The sequence below is a fragment of the Camelus ferus genome, chromosome 23 (genome assembly GCF_009834535.1).
Source record: "Camelus ferus isolate YT-003-E chromosome 23, BCGSAC_Cfer_1.0, whole genome shotgun sequence".
In the NCBI taxonomy this organism is placed as follows: domain Eukaryota; kingdom Metazoa; phylum Chordata; class Mammalia; order Artiodactyla; family Camelidae; genus Camelus; species Camelus ferus.
This window is the reverse complement of record NC_045718.1, coordinates 24,050,801-24,068,362: the sequence shown is the minus strand read 5'-3', so window position 1 is coordinate 24,068,362 and position 17,562 is coordinate 24,050,801. Positions and strand designations below refer to the sequence as shown.

At 32.3% G+C, this 17,562-nt stretch overlaps 1 protein-coding gene across 1 annotated transcript in view; it reads right to left on the bottom strand.

Moving 5' to 3' along the window:
• TPR (translocated promoter region, nuclear basket protein) overlaps positions 1–17,562 on the bottom strand; it is a 52,547-nt gene that overhangs the window by 22,171 nt on the left and 12,814 nt on the right. Inside the window, 19 exon segments of the mRNA XM_006185540.2 lie at positions 275–418; positions 1,261–1,471; positions 2,620–2,750; positions 3,794–3,925; positions 4,027–4,164; positions 5,770–5,917; positions 6,359–6,543; positions 6,667–6,870; positions 7,744–7,860; positions 8,284–8,436; positions 9,363–9,529; positions 10,624–10,789; positions 11,348–11,488; positions 12,007–12,141; positions 13,390–13,552; positions 14,536–14,684; positions 14,773–14,900; positions 15,362–15,525; positions 16,178–16,404. Coding sequence (XP_006185602.2) covers positions 275–418; positions 1,261–1,471; positions 2,620–2,750; positions 3,794–3,925; positions 4,027–4,164; positions 5,770–5,917; positions 6,359–6,543; positions 6,667–6,870; positions 7,744–7,860; positions 8,284–8,436; positions 9,363–9,529; positions 10,624–10,789; positions 11,348–11,488; positions 12,007–12,141; positions 13,390–13,552; positions 14,536–14,684; positions 14,773–14,900; positions 15,362–15,525; positions 16,178–16,404 — 3,003 coding nt within the window.

The window sequence follows — 17,562 nt, the reverse complement described above, 5'->3', positions numbered from 1 at the left end:
AAAACACAGTATTCACCATGTAATTCAACCAAATCAATATAAACTGTATGTCCTACAGACTTAAAATGTAAAATATTAACTTACATGAATCATTCAAAGTAAAAAGGCTAAAATATATACATTTCCATAGAAGAGAGAATATCAGTGTTTAACATATTTTTCTTTCTTTTTAAAACTCCTTTTTTATGACTGAATAATATTCAATTGTATTTCTTTAGCTATACAACAAAGAAACAATGAGGAACACCTTTCACTACTTTCACACACGTTATACCTTCTGCAGATTCTCTACTTGATTTTCCAGTGATTTTGACTTTATTTCAGCCTGGCTAAGGGTTTCTTTGAGCTCCTGCATTTCCTGGATTGAGACATGCTGTTCCTGATGGTCTCCAGAAGACTGAGCTGAGGACTCCATGACCTAAAATGACAAATAGTAGTAATATACTTCCACATTTATACTCAATAATTCTATAAATTCATCTAAGGAAATAATCATAGTATGCAAAGAAATTTATCTTTAAGGTTATTCATAAATAAATTTTTTACGGAACAACTTCAGTGTCTAAAAATAAGCTTATTAGCTAAATAGTTTAGGGTTTCTATACAACTGGTTATTAACCAGCTAATCAAAATGATGATGCACTGTTTGACATACAATTATTTGGAAAAATAAATTACTTACATGTAAAGAAAAGCATACTAAAGTGGTTAACTGAGGGGTAAGAATTCTGAAAAATTTTTTCTTTATATATTTTCTAATCTCACATATGATAAATATATCAATTAAGTCAATATATAACTTACCATTGAGAACTAAAAACAAAAGATTCAAATAGAACAAAGATTTAAAATAACTTTTTGATAGGTGGTTAATGTATAGTACTTATTTAAAGTATAACACAATCTGATTTTATAAAGAACTAGCATTTTTTGATATACACAATTTTAATCAGCAATGAGTTACAAGAACATAGTTTTGAAAAGAAACAGTATCTAAAACTGAGAAACTGAATTAAAATACCTAGCATTTACTATTATTTCTTTATGAATTTATAGTTAATTTTGGGACATATTAAACAGCTAATCTTAAAACATATATAAGCTTATACCCAAATTTAGAATCTAAAAACCAAAAGATTTTTATAAAAGTCATCTAAATATATATGTAAAACTATATAAATTATGTACATCAAAATTGTGTAGATCAAAAAATTATATACATATATAAAGAATATATAAAAAGAGAATCACTTTAAATACCTTATCTTGTTGTGCTTTAAGTTCTTCATATTGAGTCTTGTACCTGCGTCCAATTTTCTTGACTTGAGTAATAGTTTTAACTTTTTCTTGGATGTCAATTATTTTGGCATCTAGGTCCTTCTGGATGCTTTCTTTTTCAGCTCTTACTTTATTTAAATCTTCCTTTAGAGTTTGGATTAAGTTCTGGTTGTTAGTCAAAGATGCATTTGATCTAAACGAAAAAAATGAGGTAAAAAGGACTAAATATAGAGAATTTTCAAATTTTAAAATCTTTTAATTTATGTTTTTATTATGTTGCTTTATTATGTTTTTCATTAAAAAATCCTAAGGAAACCATACACACACTTCAAAAGATAATTCCTTAATTTATGAACCCTGTAGTCCTTTAGGAAGATCTGATTTACTTACTACAAGTCATACATGCCCATTTTAGAGATGACAAAATGTGGTCAGGTAACATGCATAGTTTTAGTGTGCGCTGATACAGAGTTTAATCTACATCTGCCAGACAGCAAAATTTACACTATTCCCACTCTACTGGGTGCTGAGTAAGTATATTAGGTTTTGTAGGGCACATAAAGTCTTTGTCACATGTTATTCGTCTTCCTTATTACAACACTTTAAAAATGTAAAAATCATTCTTAGCTTACAGGCTGTACAAAAAAAGGGCCTGTGGGCTACAGATCAGATGACCTGAATTAAGAGTATGGGTTTAACAGCTATTAATTCTGTACCCTTCCTGAATCTCAGTTTCCTCATCTTTAAAATTAAGTAATATCTCTCTTACTTAAAATGTCAGACTACTATTATGAAAAAAGGAAGAGAATAAATATGCCAAAAAATCTGTAAACTCTCAAGCATTACACATATAGGGGCTACAATATGGATAAAGGACACTAAAGCTTAAAAGAGGTAAACCAGAAACATTACTTTTAATATTAAGTTTATCTTTAAAAGGGCAACACTCCACTGTAAGTTCATTTAAAAACTTTTTAACTTAAAAACTTCCTTTATTAAAAAACTTTAAAAATAGTCATTAATAAATGTTTACCAAAAGATAAAAAGAAAAACTTACTTGCAAAAGTTATTTTGATTGTTCAAAAAATAGTTTGCTTTAGACTTATACCAACTATGTAGTTTTTGAAAAAATAAAATAGAGAAATAATGCATACGTGAAGCCATAAAACTAAATTAGTAAATGCTTGGCTCCATAAAGTAATAAAGGGAAAACCACATGTAAGGGCTCTGGCACTTTCCATCCTTTCTAAAATCAGGAAGCACTTGGGGAGTTACGTAAAGAATAGGAATAAACTTCAAGATTTCTTGTATTACATACAACTTAAGGCTTCTTCCATATACCTTGCAATTTCAGCTTTAAGTCTCCCAATTTCTTCAGTCAACTGTTGAATACGCTTAGCATGAACTTCCTTTTCAGCAAGGAGCTTCCGATATTCTTCTGTATCTGGATCTTTCTGTTGACTTATTAGATGCTAGAATAGCAAAAATGCATAATATGGTTTTATAGGTTTTATAAAGCGAATGTGCTATAATTGTAGAATATCTAAATTTGTTTACAATAGCTGCTTGCATACACAGTGATTAAGCACCAAACTATAAGAAAATAAGATCAAAGCTTTAGTTCCTTTGTTTAGCTATGAAGTTTAGCCAAAATGGAAGGACAAAATAAAGTAAATGTCATTAATCATTCATTATATTTTCAGTTGCAAAGGAGCATTTCAGAATAGTTACAATGGAGACAAATAAATCCAAAGAATCTACAAGCTTTTAATATTAAAATTAAATATCTGATTTCATTAGTGATATTGACAAGGGAAAAATGTTTATAATGCATTACAATCTAAACAAAAATATAAAAATAACTCTAAGTGTAACTGATTCCATTAACCAGGAAAGGAGGAAGTACAATTTAACAGAAATATATCTAGATTTGGGCAGATCACCCTCTTTTCCTAATTGAGATTACTTGTACGATTTAAAAAAAAAAGAAAAGAAAAGAAAAAGGAAAAGAATAAATGGGCTTTAAAATTCAACAATTCTATTCAGATAAAAGTGGCTTCCTAGAGCATTTTCTAGGTTCTGGGTATTAGGGGCTGAATGAACTGCTTTAGATCATTTAATTTTTGTAACATGAAGAGTAGTATTATGTCCTCATTGTCAAAATGTGGAAAACTGGTTCTGAAAGATTAAGAAACTCTCATCAACAGTTATGTAACTAGTATAAGGTCAGATTCCCAAACTTTCGTTTGAATATAGAGCTGGGGTTTCTAAACATACCTAAATTTGGAATCCAAGTAAATAAATGTTTTTAAAAATATACTAAAATGTAACCAAAAATTAAAAAATTTAATTATAAGTTTAATGTCCATCACATATGTACAGGTAACATATCAGGCTTTCACTTAATAAACATGTTTTTCACTAGTTCATCAAATATTTTTATCCCCTTAAATTTTACCCTATTATTTCAAATCAACACGTTTCCACGTTTTGGAGTGGGTTTAACTGCATTTACCTGGTTACGTGCTTTCCAACGTTTGACATCTTCTTCCAATAACTTCTTCTCTGCTTGCAACATGCCGCTTTTCTCACTCAGCTCAGCATTTGCTTCTTGTAAGGGTAAAATGTCTAACTCCAGTTTCCTCACCTGAAAACAGTGCCAGTATTTTTTTAATACCTGATATAAAAATTCACTTAAAATATTATTTAAAATAACATGCTTCTACTTCTAATTAGTAAGTTACAAACCTTGGCTTGCATTTGCTGTAGATCTTGTTCTAGTCTCTCCTTTTCTTCTCTCAGCATCTTATTGGTCTCCATAACTATGTTCATTGTTTCAGTTTTCTTCATCAGTTCCTCATGCTGGGCCATTGTTTTTGCAGTTACCTAAAAGATTTCAAACACACATATACAGCAATATCTAACAATAGATGAAGACCTATCTTTTCCTACCAGTTCTAATCTTCCCTACAAAAAGTAAAAAGGATTTAAATATCAACCTTTAAAACAATTTTTTAAAAGGTCTTTTATGTTTATTTTTCTGTGATGCTTGCTAATTACAAAGAGTTTAAACAAATGCAAGAAATTACAAAGATGGAAGTAAATAGATACTACAAATCCCACCAACAAATAATCAGTATTTCTGTGAGGTAAAAACATCAATCCAGACCTCTGTCTTTCTGTAGCTATTCTTTTTCTTGCTATACTGAATTTAGTAATAGTTCTAAAATGATGTTATTTTGGTTCAGTTTTTCCCCACTTTCTTCAGAAACTTTCTTTCATTTCACTTAGCTGTTTCATCACTTTGGTTTTGAGCAATTTTACTGAATATTCCTTCATTTGTGAAGACTTTTTTCCTGTTCTCATTGGGTTTAATTATCCATCTGTGCACATGTTACTTTATACCTTCAAAGCTATGGCTCAAGGTTGCCATGTTGCACTGTTCATCTATGGTAGACATTCTATTATTTTTGATATAATGTGTGTTACTTCTTGAATCTCTTCCGACTATGTGTAAGAGCTAATTGAGGCATTTTCTATTATTACCTGTCTTTCTATCTTACAAAGAAATAGCAAAGAAAGCAGAAGAGACTTAGAGAATACGCAATCTGCTGGAAACCCTGATTTGGCCCCTTTCCTCCAAGTGTTAACTCTAGTGAGTCAGAGGGTCTATTCATTATTTCCATGATGAGATATAGTTGAATTTGTGTTGTTTTCTCAATAGGATGTAATTCTGGAATTTTAATTTCTATCTAAAAATGTAAATCCCATAAATCTAATTATTCAATTCCCCGTTTCAATGGTTTCTCTCTAGCAGTCATTCCAACTACCTATCAGTTAAAAGAGTAATGATTCAAAGTCTTAATTTCCTTTCCTCCAGATGTGGGGTTATATTACTCCATCACTCAGAATGATGTCATGCAATAATAAGCTTTCAGATGATGGTGTGGGCTAAGGAGTCAAGCTTGTATTGTGACCATGCATTCCCTACAACATCTTTTCCCTTTGGTCAATTCTTTTGACTACTTTTTTTGCACCTTTGCTGAGAAAGAAATATTCTATAGTTATTTCAATCTATCATTTTTTTCCTAGGATGACTATCCAGATACATATATAATGACAATTACAGTAATAAATTAAGATAACTGAAATTTATTAAGTACAGTGTATGAGACATGATTCTAAATGTTTCATGTGCACTAACTCAATCCTCATTATTATCACCTCAATATTACAGATGAGGAAGTTTAAGAGCAAGGATGTTAAACATATCCAAGACACACATCAAATGGTATGAAGCTAGAATTCTAAACCAGGCAATCCAGTTACCCTTAGTCTCTTACCACTATACTGTGTCAGTGTTTATTAATGATTAATGAACTTACAAGTTTAAAAGAATGTCTATTTCAAACTGTATTTTATGTTATTAGAAATTGAAGCAAGCTCTTGTCTCGATTTAACAAGTTCTGTCTTAAAGCTTGGGATACATACCTGAACTTTCTCCCTTTCAGCATTTAGACTGTCCTGCAGTTCCTGCAGTTCTCTTTCTAAAAGTTCAACTCTTTGTCGATAACGGAGACTCTCAACCTGAGCCACCTCAAACCTAGTTTCAGCAATTTCTTTTTCTCGTCGTATAAATCTACAACATACGAGGTTTTATGTGAATAAAAAAAAATGCTAACAACATAATATTTCAAACTTGAATCATTTTTGATGACAAAAATTCACTTTAATAACTATTTTTATATAGTGTTTTCATTAATAAATAATAATGGGAGATATATTTTATTATAGACAGCAGCTTGTCTTCAAAATAATTTAAAAGGCATTTAGTTTTTTAAAGAACATACTCAAGTCCTTACTATTAGATTTAACTTGAAGTCATTTAAATGGGCATATGTCTAAAACATTAAAGTGACCACTGATTGGGGGGTTGGTTTGTTGGCTCAGAAGAGATGGAAATGAGCTTTAAATCTAAATAGCATATAACTCACATTTGTCTAACTTACACATTTATAGTTTAACTTAATAACTGCTGCTATACCACAGAAATAAAGCATTAAGAATATACTGGATTTACCTGAGAATTTCTAAAATTTGTTCTTGAGATTTTCCTTCTTCACTGAGAGATACATTCAATGGACCTTGTACACCTTCCTTCATAGAAGCAACAACTTTGTCACTTAATTTTTCAATCTGATCATGAAGTAATCTGTTTTGTTTCTCAAGATCTTCACAGCGAGACACACTTTTGGAAACTTCATCCTGTAAGCCAAGAGTTCATCATAAGAGCAGATTTTTCAATGTACATTAAAAAAACAAAAACAAAAACAAAAAACCAGAACCTTTAAATTCTCCAAAACATTCTATTATGATGTACAATAATACCTTTAACATCCTCTCTCTTTCCTCCCAAGATGCTTTACACTCCAACAACTGTGATTCCGCTTTCTGCGCTGTTTCTTCCAAATGCTGACGAACTGATGCCATTTTGGAAACCTGTTCCTTGGCAGCTTGTAGAGCTTCAACATCAGCAGCATGTAGCATCAGTTCTCTCTCATACTTATTCTGAGCTTCCACAGCTATTTTGGCCTAGAAGAAATTGTTCCCCCATTGACACAAAGGATTAAAATCCCATGAAGCTAGCCGGGACTTTTTTGAAAAGAAAAAAAAATGCACATTGTATTATTTAAAGTGATAAAAATGAAGATAATCTAAATGTACCAAAATACGAGAATAATGAAAAGATGTGCTATATTTAATAAAACGTTAAAGAACTGTTCAAAATGAAACTTAAGAGGATGATGTAGCAATCTGGAACAGGCCTTATGAAATAAAGGCTAAACACAACTCAGCTACATAAAATATACGCATATACACACACAAAGTCAACAAAGAGAAATGAAAATAATATGTATGAATACTGAATTACAGATACATTCCTCAATTTTGATTTCTAATGTTACACTGTTTGGCAATAAGCCAAAGATGGTTCATTTTCACCTCATTTACCTTCAGTTTGAAGCCCTTCCCCTGTAGTATAAAGTAATCCTGATACGTATACCTGTTATGTATACGTAAGCAATAAAGAAGAGCAACCGAATGAATGGCTATTAATACACCACTAAACATAAAAATGAGAACACCACCAATATCCCTACATGTACTCCTTTCCCATTGTACCATTTCAATAATCCCCATTTTCCTCAACTGTTTTATCATTTCTTGTTCATAACAAATCACCAAAAGCTTTATCACATATATGTGTGTATATATACTTAAGTAATGTGGTTTTGTATTTTTAAAGCTTTACAAACAGTGTTGTATAGAAATCAGTATAAGCTCAGTAATGCATTAAAAATGTTTCCAAAAGGTCCTTGTTTTGCTGAGGAAGGTGTCCTACAAGAACCGGTCCCTAAGATCAGAGCTCACTTTCCAATAACTGGCTTTGAGAGCGGCACTCACTTGCTCCTGACAGTCCCGCCTGGCTTGCTGTTCGTTACTCAAAGCTGTGCCTGCTCTCTGAAGAGCTTCTTGTACTTCATTCTGAACACTATTGAGTGTTTTCTTCAACTCAGATAACTAAAACAGAACAAGATTAAAAAACGAGAGTTAATCGCAAATTTTAAAAATACTGAAAACAGAGTTTTAAAAATTCAATTAGCCCAAAGACTTCTTACTAAATTCAAAAGTTATAACCTGACATAATCTACTGTACAAATTCTGCACGTCTACATTCACTCCATATTAATATGTGCAAAAGTCAGTTTTCAGAAGATTCTAAAAAGCAGCACTGATACCTACTACCATAAAGTAGTCTCAAGTATTCAAAAGGAAATATGTACAGATGCACAGAGCAGAGTAAAACATAAAACTAAAATTGTTGGGTATGTATTTAATCAAGAGCTGTTGAGACAAACTGAATGATAACTAATAAGCTAGTTAACAGAATTTAAATCCTTACAACAGAAAAAAAGATTGGTATTGATTGATAATCTGCTTTACCTGTTGTTCCATGCTCTCTATGGCTTTTCTCTTGTCATCTTGAAGTTCCTGTTTTTCCTTCTCTACTTCCATCAACTTCTTTTCCAGCTGTGTCTGAAACTCGGCTGATTCTTTTAACCTAACTTCAATATTCTTACGTACTTCTTCTGTCACCTTCACCAAAGAGTAGGATACAAAGAATATACACATTTAAAATTATACAATTACCTCCCCCAAATCTAAGTTAAATTTAAAAAACACAAAAATTAATGTCTGCCTTGTATTTTTAAAAAAATCCACGAAATGCTGATTAAAGGGTTCTAAAACATCATTTAAAACTATAAGCATAATTAACCTCTCTACCTGGCCATTATTCTCTTTCGAAACTGAAATGAAATTTCCAATTTTTACTTCTCCTTCAATCTTCATATCCACTTGCCAAATCTGTCTGTTCTACCACTGAAAGGGGATTTTTCTCCCACATATTTTGATTTCCATGATGCCAGCCACAAAAGTTATCTTTTAGTAGCCTTAGACTATTGCTACAGCCTCTGAATGAACTTTGTGCCCTCCAATTTACCACAATTCTAATTAATCTTTCTAATTAAAGCAAATTCTGGTTATGACATGTTGGAAAAACAAATCAAAGGCTCTTAATAATTTTACAGCATTTAATTTAGTACGACTTCAAAATCTTTCACATTTGGTTCTCGACTACATTTATAATTAAATTCTTCACTATTTCACTTCACAAATGTAACACACTGGCCTTCTTATCTTGGCTGAGGGTTCCTACTGCATAGGATAACTTTCTATCTTTTAACTAACCAAACAATGCTTTCTTTCAAGGCTGTGCATAAATGCCATCTCTCCTGTGAAGTCATGCAAACTCAAAAAGACAATCTCACTTACCTTCCACTCACATCAATATTTCACCTGTACTTCTCCTAAAGTAATTACACCTTCTATGTTTCACAAATTTTGTGTGCTTTTCTTGTTTGTTTTATCTGGCTTATCAACTCATACTTTTACACAGTGCCTTATACATAGCAACATCCTAATTAAAAAAGAAGTTAATAACTGCATTCAAAATTGTATACCTGTTTTTCCTTGTTGAGAGACTCTTCTAAACTAGTAACCATTGCTCGGTACTGTTCCACATTGCTAGTACTTGTTTTGAGTCTTTCCTTCAAATCATTCACCTGCTCTTCTGCCTGCCTTAACTGACTCAGAAGGTCATCCACATCTTCTTTGTTGTGAGGCTGACCTAAAAGATTTAACAGCTTTCTTAAAATTAACATTTTAAATATTAGAGATGACTGTTATCAAAGAGTTTGTGAACCTAAGATTATAATAGGCTGAAATGTAACGTATTTAACTATCTAGAAAGTATCAATCCATGCTTAATACCAAAATAAAAACAGGTATTCGAGGGGAAGGGAAATAGCTCAGTGATAGAGTGCATGCTTAGCATGCACAAGGTCCTGCGTTCTATCCCAAGTACCTCCATTAAACAAAACAAACCAAACAAAAAACCACCAGGTATTTAAAAAAGAAAATACAAAATATTTCCACTAAACTGAGATAACTACTTGAAGAAACTACCATTCTTAATTTCTTATGTAAATATTATTTATTACAAAACACCAAATCATAAATCATTTAGCCCACTTCTCATTCTAAAATCCATGGAAATGGAAGAAACTGCAGATTAAAAAGAATGTTTTCTTATAAGACATCAATAAGAAAGGAGTACTGGATAATTTGTATGTACTATATATATCATAACACATATATGCATAATATGCTTATGTACTTATGTTTTAAATTTCTGTTCTATTAAGAAATAAAACCATGTAGAAAGACTATCTGGACACAACAGTTGCATTCGAAATAGTGTACTCACAAAGAGAAGCAAAACCTAATAAAACAAATCTTTTACATGCAGCTATCAATGAGCAAAGATTAGGAATACTGCTCTAAAAGAGACCAAACAAGTCAATCATTTCTGTAAGCCTTATCATTACAGATTTAACAAGTAACCTCATCTCAAAAGAGAGTTAAAAATTCAAATATTAACCTTCTTCAAAAGAAATATTCTTAAAGTATCAACAAAATGGTTTCAACAATTGCAAAACTAAGCATATCTTGGTTAGCTGCTATATGCAAAACTATTCTGAATCTTCCAAGTCTGCAAATCTACTAAGTGGCAAACTGAGTTTAACATGGGAAGAGAAAAGGATTTTTTTTGTTTGTCGGCTTTTTAAAAAATCTTTTGCTGTTATCCACAAAGAATAGACTATTTATTTACAGGTTACGTTACAAACCTACAGAAGTGTTTTTGTCACTTTACTTACTTACCCTTGCCAGTTCTCTGTGAGGACTGAGACGCAAGTTGGACTTCCACATTACTGAGATGCTGTTTCAATGTAGCAATTTCCTTTTGAGCATTTTTTAATAGTTCTTTTGTGTTAAAATGAAGATTTGTCTCAGTATCCAGCTGTCTCTTTGTATCTAAAAGTTGAACCTATTAGAAAAAATATATTAACCCTGTAAACACCATCTTTCAAGTTCTTAGGTAACTTAGAGGTTCAAGTTATCTTTTTATAGAACTAGCTGAAGCAAAGAGTATCTGGTGCTCAGAGAGTCAAGAATAATGCCTGTTTCCAGCAGCCTGACAGAAAAAACTCTTAATTCACTGGACACTGGGACCAGCACCCAGGAAGACCTTGTCTCAGTTACTGGGAAGAATTAGTGCTAGACTGAGCACTGCTTTGGGCCTGCCCAGTAAATCACAAACAGCACACTCAACAGAACCAAACTATTCTCAGTTAACTCTACTGCACCCCAGGACAAAGCTCAAGATCTATAGAAATACAAATGTATCTAGCACCCAATAGGATAAAAGTCACAATGTTATGACACCCAATCAAAAATTACTAGGCATACAAAGAGGCAAGAAAAAAGAGTTTCTAAGAGATCTCCTCAAAACCATGCTTCAACATGAGATTATAGTCTATCTACATACCAGCTTAATTTTTAAACATAAACAATCTATAGAAATTCATAATACCAATGGACTCACATCTAGATTCCTAGTCAGTGTATGCCTTTGTTCCACCTCATTCTCCAACTTCTTCTTTAGATGGGATATCTCATGTTCCAGTTTTTCTATCTGGCTACTAAGTCTTTGTTTAGTTTCTGTTTCAGATCGCTCTAATATTCCCTAAGGTAAAGAAAAGATTTTGGTTATGCTAAAGAAAAAAAGTCAAAAAAGCAACACACAAAAAAAGTCAAAAGCAATAGCAAATTATAGAATTACAACCCATTTCTACATAAAGAGGTTAAGATCTAAAACATTTACCAAGAAGGTATTTAGACATCCTCCATATTAAAACATCTATTTAAAAGGGAAAATAAAAATTGTATTACCATATCCATTCAGATATAAGTTTTAAAGGAAAAAATATAAACCAAAGATTTAATCATATAAACAATTAAACTGTATATGACTCTGTAAATATAGACCTGAGGATCAAAACTGCCAACCATGTGGCTCCAATCAGTTCTCTTTCAATGTTTCATTTAGAATACTGACCTGTCTTAAAAAAACCCTCAAAATTCCATGATTATCATAATACATAACAAAAATGATACATTTTCTCATTAAAAAACGAAGAGAAACAGTGTTAAAGTTATTTAAATTTAACTTAAATTTTCCTATGTGCTTTTTTATTTGGTTACCTGAATTGTTTGCAGATTAGTTAGCAGCAAGTTTTGCCCTCTTTGTTCAGCCAACAAAGATTCTCTTTGCTGAGAAAGACGAACTTCTGACAATTTAAGCATTTCCTTTTCTTTTTTCAAATTTTCTGCTCTTACCTTGATGCAAATACAAGTCAAAGAAAAAATGTTGAAAAACAATATATCAAATGTAATGATACAATTATAAAATTAAAATGATTTTTCATCATTACTTATTTCTTTATGCTAATTGGAGACTATCTCTTTACTATATAAGGAAATATAACTCTTAGTTTCACATACTGAAATATGAGGCAAATATTATTGGGCATACCAAAAGATCAAAGGAAAAACTCTTGCAATTATCACTTATGATTTCCTTGTTCTAACAAATCAGATTTTAAAACAAGCAACAAAAAAATCTAAAATGTCAGAATATAAAAAATGGAATTATGAAATTGTACTACAGTCATACCTGTATACTATTAAATTGCAAGTTTTAGAATCTAAGCTTGATTTTCAAGTATCTGTTTAAGGTGCAAATTGATCTATTTAAACTCTCCCCCCAATAAAGAGTACACCTAGGGGATATGGGAGGGTGCTTCGAAAATCAAAATCCTCAAAGTACTCATATTTATATGATGAGTCAAAAACCATCAATCACAAAATTTATTCCACTAATTTGAAAAAGCGCTATGCTGTCTATTCCCCACAAAGGAATGGGGACAAGAAAGAAATGAAGGAATATAGCCAACAGAATTAGAGAAGCTAGATTTTAAGTCCCAACCAACCCCTCTCTCATGACAGCCCCCTAAACAGGCAAATTACTTAGCTTCTGTGTCTGTTTCTCAACAGGTAAAATAGGAGACAACTGCATCTACCTCATACGTAACAATCAAAAAGCTGTGAGATAACGTTAAAGAAAGTAAAACACTGAAAATTTATCTTCAAATAATTCAGAATTAGTTGAGAGTACTGTCAATTTCTGATTGACATTTATCTTCACGTTGAAATTCGGAAATATAATTCAATGCTAATAAAATTTTTATACTGCTTTAATTAGAGATGAGCAAGAATGGGCAAAGTATTCATTAGCCTTTGTTGAAACTAGAGAAACAGTGACATACAAATTTACTGTGAAATGCAAAACCTGTAAGGAAATCTTAGTCCAGGAAAACAAATTTTTTTCCCCTTTCAGTTTTACAGAAACAATCTCCCAAATGATCTGATGCACAAGTGGATATTTGGAAACGATGTAATAAGGACTTGTAATCCACAAACCTCAAATATCCACGTCGTACCAACCAGTAAAACCAAAGTAATAACTGAAAAACAAATGCCAAATGCAATTTATAACACAAGTCAGATGAGGGAAACTGATCTCACTTCTGCGACAGCTAGCTTTTCATTAGCTCCTCTCAAATCCTGTGTCATCGTATTGATGATCTGTTCCTGCTTCTGAGTTGTTGCGGTGAGTTTCTGATTTCTTTCTTGTAGGGATGTTATTTCTCGACGATATCCTTCAACATTATCTTGCAGCATTTCATAACTTAGAGGAAAGAAAAACAACTCTATGAGCAACTGAATTACTGTATCTAGCTTAGTTTCTGAGTTTCACAAGAGCTTAATTTTACATGATTAGTAATATGAAAAAAGTGGCTTGTGTAATAATGTAAAACTCTTCCTTTTTTCTGAACTCCACATTTAGCAATTAAATTCAAATTCTAAATAAGCACAGAAATTCATGCTGAATTAACTTTTTAATCTTATTCATTTGTAACAATTTAAATCATATTCAAAATAATGCCAATACAATGTTAATACACTAGACATCCACCACAATGCAGTATGTAATTTAAGATATTCATGCATGTGTAGTGATGGATTTTTGCCAATTCTTTTTTCCTACATAATTCTTCATCTTATTTTCTTATGTGCTTGAAAACTTAGAAAATGGCTGGCCAGAGCGATCAATGTAGTGAAAAAAAGGTTTTTACTGGGGTGTCAAACTGTTGGAATGCACAGAGATAACACATCTCCATATACTTCTTAAAACTCAATTTGATCATGTTTTACACGAGTAAGTTTTTCCCTAACTTGATAAAGTAACAAGTATTTAACAAATCTATAATAACTATGGAACAATTTACTATTATTCCTTTGTGAGGGACCAAGAAAGTAAATTTCCCCAAAATTAACTATCTAGTGCTTGCTTCTCTTCTACTTGGAACAGAAAAGGCTGAATGAAATTTGCTTATAATCCTCTTATCCATCAGTAGCTACTTCAATCTCAGGAGGGAAACTAGCAACATTCCTTACATGAACTTCAACTTACTAAATGACTACCTGGGACCCCTTAGCATCCTCCAGGAGAATCATTAACCACAATCAAAAACCGAACTCCTGCAACTTTTCGTCATGGATCATGATCCATGAAAAAGTAACACTACCATAAATTAACCCTTGAATTTGATTCAACTGAATAATGAAGTATACTGGTTAGACTTAATTTCTGAACAAAAGAAAATGTACCGTTTAGAAGCAAAATCTAGCTGGGTAGAAATTTTGGTGTTTTGTGATCGCAAATCTGTGACTTGCTCTTGAAGTTTCTCAAGCTGCTCATTTTGCATTTTTTCATTATCTGCCTTTTCTTTTTTGTAGTTCTCAAAAACTTCCTGCAACTAAACATTGGAGAAATTACTAGAAGATGACAGTCCATGTTCTCAAAAAATCCAACTCAAAATAAAGGTATAAAGGTGAAGTCTTTACCTGTTTGAGGGCAGCCTTGGCTTCTATAGCTTCTGCTGATTCAATTAGAGGGGCAGGAGTGGAAACAGTCTGTGATGTGCTTGAACGTTTTGGAGCTGACACGAGAGAAATGTCATCTAAGCTTGAAGCTTCAGAAATGTAAAAAGAATGATATAACATTATTTTGCAAAAACATCATTACCAAAAGTCAACAAGCTAGACTTATTTCAATGAAATCATAAGATTATAGAGATTACTGAAACAAATAATCTACTAAACAACGTATTAAGATAATTTATGACTTTCGATTAGGTAGAGACAATATTTGCAGATTAAATGTTAAAACAAGACATAACCAAAATAAACACTGTAATTCACTGACTCTCAGATGCACACTTTGCAACAATGATTAGCATTTTTCTTACCTAAAATAATGGTGTGTTTTAGAACTGATGACATGTTATGATCACTCATATATGGAAGTCAAATTTGAAGTTATCATCATTAGAGTAGATAATACTTATGTTGTAAAACCCATTCCCGAATATATATTTCAGAAATATTTCCCAAAAATACTTGGAAACTTTTAAGATAACATATAAAAACCTACCTTGTAAAGGAATGTCAATTCCAGTTGTCTGTGACAACAAAATACGGTACATATCACGCTGACGAACTATGGAATCAACAAGCTGCATTTGATGCTGTCGCGATTCACGGAGTTGTTCCAATTCAGTGAGGGCGTTCTCAAGTTTGACCTGAAGCTCAGTGATTCTGCAGGAAAAGAAATCAGTCTATTATTACACAGGAGTAAGACTGAACGGCAGTTATAACTTCTACCACAAATTGACTGAGCTTTTTATTGTCTATTACTAAGCACAGAATTTTCATCTTTCCTATCCTTTCTTTCTTCTCTGATATTTTAAGAACCACTTTTAAAATCCCCACCATACAGGACTCAGGTACTCACTAATGTCATCTGAAAAATTTGTTTGCAAAAATTAAACCAATTCCACTGAGTCCAAACTCCAGTCTTCATGCTTTTAGAGCCATTCCTCCTCCTCTAGCACCAAAAACATTTTTTCAAAAAGATTCTTTACTCTGCTTGAGTAATTCCTAAATATTTTATCTACAAAGCCTGTTCCCTAAAATCTAGGCTGGATCTCCCAGATAGGATTCTATGCTCCCAGATAGGCTTTTATCTACTGCAACACCAATTACACTGAACTGAAATTATCTATTTATCTATTTTATTATCAATCTCATCCATAAACTGAGGTCCTTGAGAGTAGAAATTTTTTTTTTTGGTATTGCTGTTCATTTTTCCCCTCCTAAATCACTATATTCCCAGTATCCCAGCACTGTTAGGGGCACATAGTAAGTTTCCAATAAATGTCTGTTGAACAAACAGTAGTCAGTTACTTACTTGGATGAAGTTGTTTCTTGTTCTTCTCTTTCTTTGGTTTCCCCAAGTTCCCTAAGGGCCACTAAGAGTCGTTGATTTTGCTGCTGAAGCTCTTCAATGTTTCTGTAAGATACTAGATGCTGTGATATTACTTCAGATGAACTACTTATATCAGCAGAGCTTACTTCCTCATCACGGATTACATGGTTACCCCTTGCCTCTTCAAGTTCCATCAGAAGCACTCTGATCTAAAAAAGGAGTTTTAATATGTTATCAAATAGCAGTTGGCTTTGATTCTGTAAATGTTTAGGAGAAAACGAAAATTTTTAAGTGATAACGTTACTTTATGAACACCACTAACTTAGTATTAACATCTTGAAAAATATCAAGCTTATCATTTTAAATATTAAAACCTAAAAAAAAGAAAACTTTAATGGAAATAAATTTTCATTTCTATAAAAGTATGGAATAAAGACTGTTATTTTTTAAAAAGCAGCCAAATTACAATTCCAGAAGCATTCCTCCATTTTTCTAAAAGAATGACAAAATAAAACACAGAAATATATATACATTGTATGTGTGTGTATGGCTGCACTTGCATGCTTATGTATTTTATGGTGGGGCAGAAGGAGAGCATGGAACACAGATGTTAATTCCATTCATGAGAAGTATTTATCTATGTTTGTGTGTATATGAATAAACCCAACCACAAAAATTAAGATAAAACAGATAACCAAACAGATCTACATTTTCAGACATGTACAGGTAAAGACAAAACAAAACAAAAAAAAGTGGTAGAGTCCTACACTGCTGGTGGGAATGCAGTTTGGTGCAGCCACTGTGGAAAACAGTATGGAGATTCCTTACAAGACTAGGAATAGGCTTACCATACGACCCAGTAATCCAGCTCCTGGGCATATATCCAGAAGGAACCCTACTTCAAAGACACCTGCACCCCAATGTTCACAGCAGCACTATTTACAATAGCCAAGACATGGAAACAGACTAAATGGCCATCAACAGATGACTGGATAAAGAAGCTGTGGTATATTTATACAATGGAATACTATTCAGCCATTAAAACTGACAACATAACACCATTTGCAGTAACATGCATGTTCTTGGAGAATGTTATTCTAAGTGAAGTAAGCCAGAAAAAGAAAGAAAAATACCATATGAGATCGCTCATATGTGGAATCTAAAAAAAGAACATAAACACAAAACAGAAACATACTCATAGACATGGAACACAAACTTGTGGTTGCCAAGGGGGAAGGGGATGGGAAGGGATAGACTGGGAGTTCAAAATTTGTAGATACAGACAGGCATATGTAGAATAGATAAACAAGATTACACTGTATAGCACAGGGAAATATATACAAGATCTTGTAGCTCACAGCAAAAAA